General features: G+C 40.0%; 1 protein-coding gene across 3 annotated transcripts in view; it reads right to left on the bottom strand.

Moving 5' to 3' along the window:
- wnt5b (wingless-type MMTV integration site family, member 5b) overlaps positions 1–8,495 on the bottom strand; it is a 61,252-nt gene that overhangs the window by 11,571 nt on the left and 41,186 nt on the right. For 2 of the 3 annotated variants that reach the window (XM_016447518.1, XM_016447517.1), the window contains exon 2: positions 433–563. In XM_016447518.1, the coding sequence (XP_016303004.1) occupies positions 433–524 (92 nt within the window). In that variant the 5' untranslated portion in view covers positions 525–563. Of the gene's footprint in view, positions 1–432; positions 604–8,495 lie in introns of those variants that run through there. The other variant, XM_016447516.1, reaches the window with a different exon arrangement.

The following is an 8,495-nucleotide window of genomic DNA, read 5'->3' on the forward strand; positions in this document are numbered from 1 at the left end:
AGAATGCAATAAGATATTGTAGTAGTAAATATTGTACTGTTTTTACGTGAGTACTTCACACTCAACCTACACAAAACCTGTGATTCACTGCAATAATAATGTGCCAGTTTAATTTCAAGCAAATTCATTTTTTGTGATATTAAGTTATGGATTGCACAGCTTTAATGGTGTCTGTAACTTATTATCAAATTGAAAACTGTTGGAAAAACCTGTTGTCCTCAGGACATGTTGCCTTGAATGCCCTTATTTACAAACAGTTTGACCATTTGTTGCCCAAGGTAAATATTGTGACAAAGCCTTCACATTTGTTCTCAGCTAACAGTTTTCTTATGCATTGTTTCATCCTTCACAAAGACACATAACTCAATAAGATATTCTTTAGAAATATAGATATGTAACCTAGATTAGTTTGCAAATACAAACTGATCTTACCACCATGAGTTGGCGACCACCAGCAGCTGTGAGTTGCAGACTATGAGAGTCACAGCCAAAAGTAGGTGTCCTTGGTTCATTCTCACATCCATCCTTCCTCGTCCAAGAAATGGAACCGTGAGGAGCCTCCTCTGGGGAAACATTTAGGAAATTATAGTAATCCACTTGGAGGAGCTGCTTCCTTTAGTAACTTGAATAAAAAAGTAAGTCCAGTGCCTCTGAATCCCCTCAAATTTCGCCCCAGCTCAGTTTTAAACACCAGTTGTGCGTAAAAAACACCTAGATGACCTGAGGCACTAACGGAGTCTGACATCTGTTGAGAATGTTCTTTTCAAACTCCGCTTCATAAAACGCAACGAAAGTGGATGTCGGTGCGTAATGGACATAAGCGCCACATGGATGGAAGTTAAAACGAACGATGAAAAGACATAAGTGCAACTGTGTGGTGATAGTCCAAACTCTCTCCCCCCTCTGTCTCTGCCGGTTCTCTCGATGTGAACTAACACCTCTGCGCTCCGATGGCACAACTTAACCCTCCCTCCTTCTGCTCGCACTTCAGCGCACCCCCTTCGTTTTGACGCGGATACAATGAAGAAAGAGGAGGAGGAGCGCGAGGGGAGCCGAGGAACTGGTGAGGAATTTGGGGAGGCCAAACAACACAAGAGGGCAGCAGATGAGAATCCGATTCGCGGCAGAGCTTTGATTCTCCGGCGCGCAAGAGCGCTTTTTGCACTTATGGTAAATTACGACACAACGCACGTATTAAAAGGAGATCGAGATTCTCGCGAAGCATTTCTATGAAAATCAAAAAGTCAAAAGTTCACAGAGGGAGATGGAATAAAGGAGTTAACGGCTTGGAAAATATCATTCTTGCATCAAAGTTCACATGCGTATAATCTCCATTCTTTTTAGCTCTATAGTTTACCGCAATAAATCCGAAGAAGGGGGAAACAAAAAAATCCCAGTTTGACATGAGGAATAAAAGCCACGCATGTGATCTTTGACAGTTCAACTCCTGCTACCCTCTAAATCACTATGCACATAAAAGACGCAGTTGCATTAAACGCACTTGAGCATGAGATATCCACTCACACGTCAGCAACCAAGACTAAACCAGGATATAATGTGGGGAAAGTTTTATCAGCACACCCGTTTTAGACGAATTTACAGCTGATAACCAACATTGCAGACATAAACAGACACATTGCACCCTATCCTTCAGAAGTGCGGTGTAAGGAATGCAAATACAATGAGTGTTTTACAGCTCCAGACTCTTGGAGAGGTTTGGGAATTGTAGAGAGCCCTGTGCCGTTCCAGCATCACCCCCACACCTCTCTTTTGAGTGCAGACATGTCAGAATTGGTGTGAGAGACGCCACTCAATTTCCGAGCAGTCTGTGCATGATAAAGCGCCTCTCCGGACCCTTTCATCTCCTCTAATCCACACGCCCAGCCATCACCTTTACGCAGACCTGAGCTCGTCTCCACGTCCCTCCCTCACCCTGGGACCCTGACGCACAGTGCGCAATAAATTCTGTTTATTTTACTTTACACTGTGCGGTGCTTATAATTACTGCATCGCTACTGTACTAATGCGGTTTCTTCCGTTTTTGTAAATGCAATGTCAAAATCAACGTATATAATAATTTCAAACACTAGGATTTATTGGACGATGATTAGAGGAAAATTGTATTTTAAAAAAATCAAAGAATGTCTAACAGATTGGCTTCAGGGTAATCAGATAATGCACATAAATTCATGAATTTCTTATTTTTAAGCACGACGTGGTTAGTGGTTCATTTGAGTTCACATGTATTAGTAGTAAATGGTGTTTGCTCCCCCTGGTGCACTGATTAAGTAATTACAATACACTTTAAAATAAATAAAATAAAACTATCTTTATAACATATACCAAAATTTATAATTGTACTGTTTAAAAATAATTTCCTACACTTAAAAAAAAAAAATAAATAAATAAAAAAAAATTTAAGGTTCCCAAAGGGGGTTTTCACAGCAATGCCATAGAAAAGCCATTTTTTGGTTCCCCAAAGAACCTTTTTTTTGTGAACAGTTATTAAACAAAAACTTTTAATTCTTAAAGAAACTTTTGTGAAATGAAAAGATTCCATTGATGTTAAGCGTTCTTCATGGAACCACAGATGCCAATAAAAACATTTAATTTTAACAGTCTATGAAACCAAAGGCCAAAAAATAATATATTTAACTAGTGAAAACTGTGTTGAATGTATGTATTCTGTAAGCTATCACGTTAATTGTTAATCAGAAAACACAAAATAAAATTTAATTGAAATTTGACAAAATAAAATAAACACAAGTAATTTTGAATAAAATAATCTATTTAACGTGTAAATGTAGCTATAATGATAACAAAACAAAAACAACTATTATTATTATTATTTAATAAAAATAGTAAAATCATGTAATAATTTTCAAAATTCTCTAACCTATTTTTAAATGCATAAAGTTTCTGTAAGAGTCCATATCTATTGCACACTTTCCATTCACAATTCAAAGTCCTGATTCTAGTACTGCATCTAATCACATGGTGGCGCATTTTAGCAAGAAATGAACAGACAGCAAAACTAGCAATAACATTTTCTCACGAGGTCTATGCAATCGCAGCGCAACCCAGCGCAATGCTAGTGTAATACACGACTGATGCCTCATGATTATCAGTATGCATTAAGCTCTTTGTTGGTGCTAAGAAAAATATGCATACTAGAAAAAGATTGATTTTTTTATTTGCGCTGCCAGAGCTCGTGTATAAACACCACTGCCTGTAATTTTATTTGATTTTTAAAGAGTCCAGGCCTTTTGAATTAAGAGCCACTTCGATCCTCTCTAGCAGGTCACCTCTAACTGTGAGCAATAAAACCTGTAAAAGCAGCTGAGTCTTATAGATAAGTGTGCTTGCATATATCACACATGCATTGCTTATACATTACTCAATCTGCCTGAAATTGGTGCTAATAACACACATTTCAATGTGACCTTAAACGGACACGTTCTCTCTCAGTTGGTCTATTTTATGCCATCTGTGCCGCTGCCAGCTATGGTTGGTAAATGATGACATCACTGGCATGCATGAATAGAATCCGAGCATCCAGTGCGTTTCAGAATCTGGATGCTGTCTTCTTCATACACGCTTTGCAGATTTGTACCGACTTATATTAGCAGAGCGGTTGCCAGTGCTGGCATATCGGTTACAGAAAGAAAATTCTGTCATCATTTACTCACACTCATGTCATCCAAACCTGTATTATTTTCTTGCTTGCATGGAACACAAAACAAGATGTTTAACAGAATGTTAGTGCTGCTCTTTTCAATATAATGAAAGTGGACCTTCAAGCTCCAATGATGACAAAATTATCATAAAACATAATTAAAGATAATTTGCGTGCTATTTTCCAAGTTTTTGAAAGTCATGTTATGCATTCTTAAAAATAAAGGTTGCAAAATGTTTTTTTTTGCAGCATTAATGCCACACAAGAACCATCCTAAAGAACCTTCCAGTTCTTAAAATAATTTTTTTTTAATGTGAAGTGCATTTTAATAATCAAGACAATTTTCCACTATAAAGAACCTTTTGTAAAATGCAATGGTTCCATGGATGTTAAAAGTTCTTCTTTGAACCATAGATGCCAATAAAGAAAGTTTTATGAGGTGTATGAGGAGAAGACCAAATATTTGAACGAATTTGACCACATTATTGACCAAAAAAGCACAAATAAGCATTGAGAGCTTATTCTGGTTTTGTTTCTCACACAAAGCTATCGTATGACTTTGTCTGCTATTGTCTGTATTGTAAAGAACCTTTTTTTGTTCCTCACAGATGTCAATAAAGAATATTTATTTTTAGGAGTGTATGAGAAGATGAATTTTTTGACCAAATTTGACCACATTATTGTGCATATTCAAACTGCACAAATAAGCTTTGAGCGCTCATTTTGGTTTTGTTCCTCTCACAAATCTATCGTATGACTTTGTCTGCTATTGTCTGTATTGTAGAACTTTTTTCCTCTATAAAGAACCTTCCGTGGAAACCTTCCGTTTTCATGAATGTTAAAAGTTCTAAATGGAACCATTGATGTCAATAAAAGAAACTTAATTTTTAAGAGTGGTCTTTTAAGAAGACCACATTTTTGACAAAATTGACTGCATTATTGACCAAATAAGCTTTGAGGGTCATTTTTTTTTCCCTAGCCTAGTCACCATTCACTTTCATTGAAATAGCAGGGTGAACATTCCACTTAACATCTCCTATTGAGTCCCACAGAAGAAAAAATGACAAGCTTGAGTAACTGCTGACAGAATTTTCATTTTTGGGTGAACCATCCCTTTAAGGTTTGGTTCTGATTTGGAGCGATTATGTAAACAGCTCAGTGTCTGACACAGAACAGGAAAGAAACAGAGGTGAGAGAAGACAAGGAAAACACTGGAGCCAAGCAGACGGTGTGTGTGCAAATGTGCGAACGAGCAAAGATGAAGACAACCTGGCTAAAGCTCAGGAGAGCTCTTGAACTCTGTGATGATCCTCCAGTTACACAACTGCGCACAAAGAGCTCCGGCGCCAGCGAGAGAGAGACAGAGAGACTGAAAGAGAAAAGATGCCACCCATACCAAAGATCCCGACTAGCATAAAAACAGCCACTAATCAAAACAATCTGCCCAATACCTCGGTCTCTGTGCACGCAGAGAAAAACAAAGGCACGGGATAAAGAGCGAAAGCAGCTTTCTGGCTGTGAATTCACAGCACTTATAATAAACAAAGTGTTCACAAGTCTGTAAAACTCGCTGCTTCCCCGTTGAGTCACACGTACTGTAAATGCCCCCCTCTTTCCTCACACACAATGCCATGTGGTTCGGGGTACGGTGGAAATGACGGGAGGGAGCTCTACACGTGCTGGGGGTGGGGTAAACCGGTCCAGCTGTGTTTCCCAGGGTGCTTTGCGGCAGCCGCTGGGAGATCAATGGTGAGGCAAGCCTGACAGATCTGTGTGCTGAAGTGTCTGAGCGAGCAGCCTGCTGTATATCATTAAAACTGCAGCGTCTCTCCATAACGCTGTCTGTGACTAACCCAGATAGCAGGCAGACTCCCAAATCAAAGACATGTGGGCTGCACACACACACACACACACTCACACACATACAATGCCTCTCACCGCTCATGCTCTCTTTTACTGTCAACTCCATCACTCCCACCCCATGTAGCTCGTTTTCACTCCAAGACATTTTCCTGACGTTCCCACTGCACGCTCTTGAAATTCCATCATTTTCCCTCTTTTTTCTCCTTTAGCCCGTTCCACAATCTTTCTGTCTCCTTTCTGCCCTTCACCTCTCGCCTTCCACTTCCTTTACTCTGTGTATCGTCTCTCCCACAGCTTGTTTTGCTTCACTTCTGCCATTTTGCATTTATTTCCTTTTCCTACACCTGCTTCTCAGATGTTTCATGCCCCTGTTCATCGTGGGCTGCACACACACACACACACAAACACACACTCACACACACACACATACAATGCCTCTCACCACTCATGCTCTCTTTTACTGTCAGCTCCGTCACTCCCACCCCATGTTGCTTGCTTTCACTCCGAGACATTTTCCTGGCATTCCCACTGTGCGCTATTGAAATTCCATCATTTTTCCTCTTCTTTCTCCTTTAGTCCGTTCCACAATCTTTCTGTCTCCTTTCTGCCCTTCACCTCTCGCCTTCCACTTCCTTTACTCAGCGTATAGTCTCTCCCATAGCTTGTTTTGCTTCTCTTCTGCCATTTTGCATTTATTTCCTTATCCTACACCTGCTTCTCAGATGTTTCACACCCCTGTTCCTCCTCCTGTCGCGCTCCCTCTCCTGTTATTCATTCACTTTATTCCAGCCGTTCTCTCTCACTGTTCTGTCTCTTTCTCTTCCTGTAACTCTGCTTAGGACTCTATTATGGCTGTTTTGTACTGGTGTAAAATAAACATATATTTATTTATTTATATACGTACTGACTTTTTTTAGATAAATTATATTTTTAATTCACAAATTTTTATAGGCTACTATTAAAATAAGTTGTAGATAAAACTACATTATTTAATTTTTATTCATATTTTATTTTATTTTTTTTTCATAATATGTTTATTAAAGTTTCTATATCCATAATTTTATATTAAAAACATTAACTTCATAACATTATCTTTTCTAAATATGATCTGCCTCTGTAAATGCATGTTTTCGGGGCAGTTAAGCTGCTTCAGATACAGCTTCTGTGCCGCCTTTTCCGGGTAAAGCTGGGATTGTTCCCTCTCTAAAGCTGGAAGAAGATGACTCATGCACGCTGCTCTCATTGTGAAAGTGAACGAATGTCTCTCTCTCTCCTCCGAGCCCATATGGCTTTCTGCACTGACTGCTCAGGAAACCAGACACAGGCCAAACATCAGTCACTCTCTCTCTTCTATGACGCACGTGGCCCCTCTCACTCTCTCCTTCCTCTCCGTCAATTTGTTCCCAGTAAGAAGTCTGATAGGACTTGGTGTAGTGTGGAGAACCAGCGGGGATCCTGCTATAAAAGCGCAGGGGCTGTTAGAGCTACTTTATTCCCTAATAAATAGATGGACGCAGCAGTCAGGGGCCTGTAGCTGCTAGAGAGACCATGTGTCTGCCAGGTTCCTGATGTGATGGTGAGGGTGGGAAAGGGTGCCCTGACGGCCGCTCCTCACCGGGACAGGACGAGTCTGGGGTCAGTCCCCCCAGGGTAGTGGGGGACACAGCACATGTTATAGATTTGAGGGGTGATGGTGTGATGGCACTGGAGGAGTTTGGGTCATATTTTTGTTCTTTCAGCAAACGCAAACTGAAATAAGCATCAAACGCATTTACATGAACAATGACATTTCGAAATGGTCTTTTAATTGCTATCAAAAATCAGGGTTTAGATGCAAATCATGAAACTAAAAAAAACAAGATTTTTCTCAGTTTTTGTATCAAAGGTATTATAGAGCAACAATGTATGGAAGCCCGCCACGAATTAAAAGAATAAAAAAAGGTAATTGCAACTTTATTTCACAATTCTGACTTTTTTCTCGCAATTCTGAGTTTATATTTCAAAATTCTAGACATAATCTTGCAATTGTGTATGCAAAGTAATAAAACAACATCACAAGAAAACCATGTTTACGTTAGATACATTTGGTGATGACTGGGTTCTTCTTTCCATTATATAAAATGCTACACAGTCAGACTAGATGCACATTGAATACAGTGACCAAATGTAGTCTTTGCATTCAAAGCAAAAGTCCAATTTGGTTTCGCGTAAACCGTTTATGACCTTTTCCTGATAAATTCACACTAGCATGATTTAGCATGTTTCATTAAGCACAGTCGATAAAATTGTGCATGCGAACATACTCACTGATGATCTGCATCTACTTCCGTCTTTGATCAAAACAGCAAGATTACACTAGGTTTTACAATATTAAGCATTACTAAAAACCATGTTATATCCTATATCTAATCATAAGATTGCTTGTGAGAGAGATGTGACCCATGACTTGGTTACAAGTGACTGCAACCACAATCCTGCTCACTCATTACTGTGCTTTTGAGCAATGCATTTAAACCCAGGATCCAACAGTCACAATTAGAGCACTGTCAGACTTGCATTGATTGCATTGAGCATTGATTAAATGGTAAAAAGCTCGCCAACTGAAAGGCTTGGTCCTGTTTTTTGGGGTCAAACAAGTCAATGGATGCACTTTGCTCATCTGACCCTGGATGAATCTGTCTAGAGTCTGAGTATACAGGTCAGTTTCGTATATAATCCTGCTTTCTTCATCTCTTTTCTTTCGCTCTACGTCTCTCACTCTTAACAGAGTAGAGTATTGGGGGGGGGTTAATTTCTCTCCCCAGGCAGCCCAAAGGCCGCCGCCAGCCTGGGCACAGTGCCCATTTCAGTCCTGGCACGCTGACAGGCTGCTAGCTGCCCATCAGTCCTCCGGTGCTGCAGCCCGTTCCATTCCCTACCCCCTTCGCCTCTCCTCCCTCTCCCCAGCCCCCCGTTC

The sequence above is a fragment of the Sinocyclocheilus anshuiensis genome, unplaced genomic scaffold, assembly GCF_001515605.1.
Source record: "Sinocyclocheilus anshuiensis isolate Anshui unplaced genomic scaffold, SAMN03320099.WGS_v1.1 scaffold283, whole genome shotgun sequence".
NCBI classification, from domain to species: Eukaryota; Metazoa; Chordata; class Actinopteri; order Cypriniformes; family Cyprinidae; genus Sinocyclocheilus; species Sinocyclocheilus anshuiensis.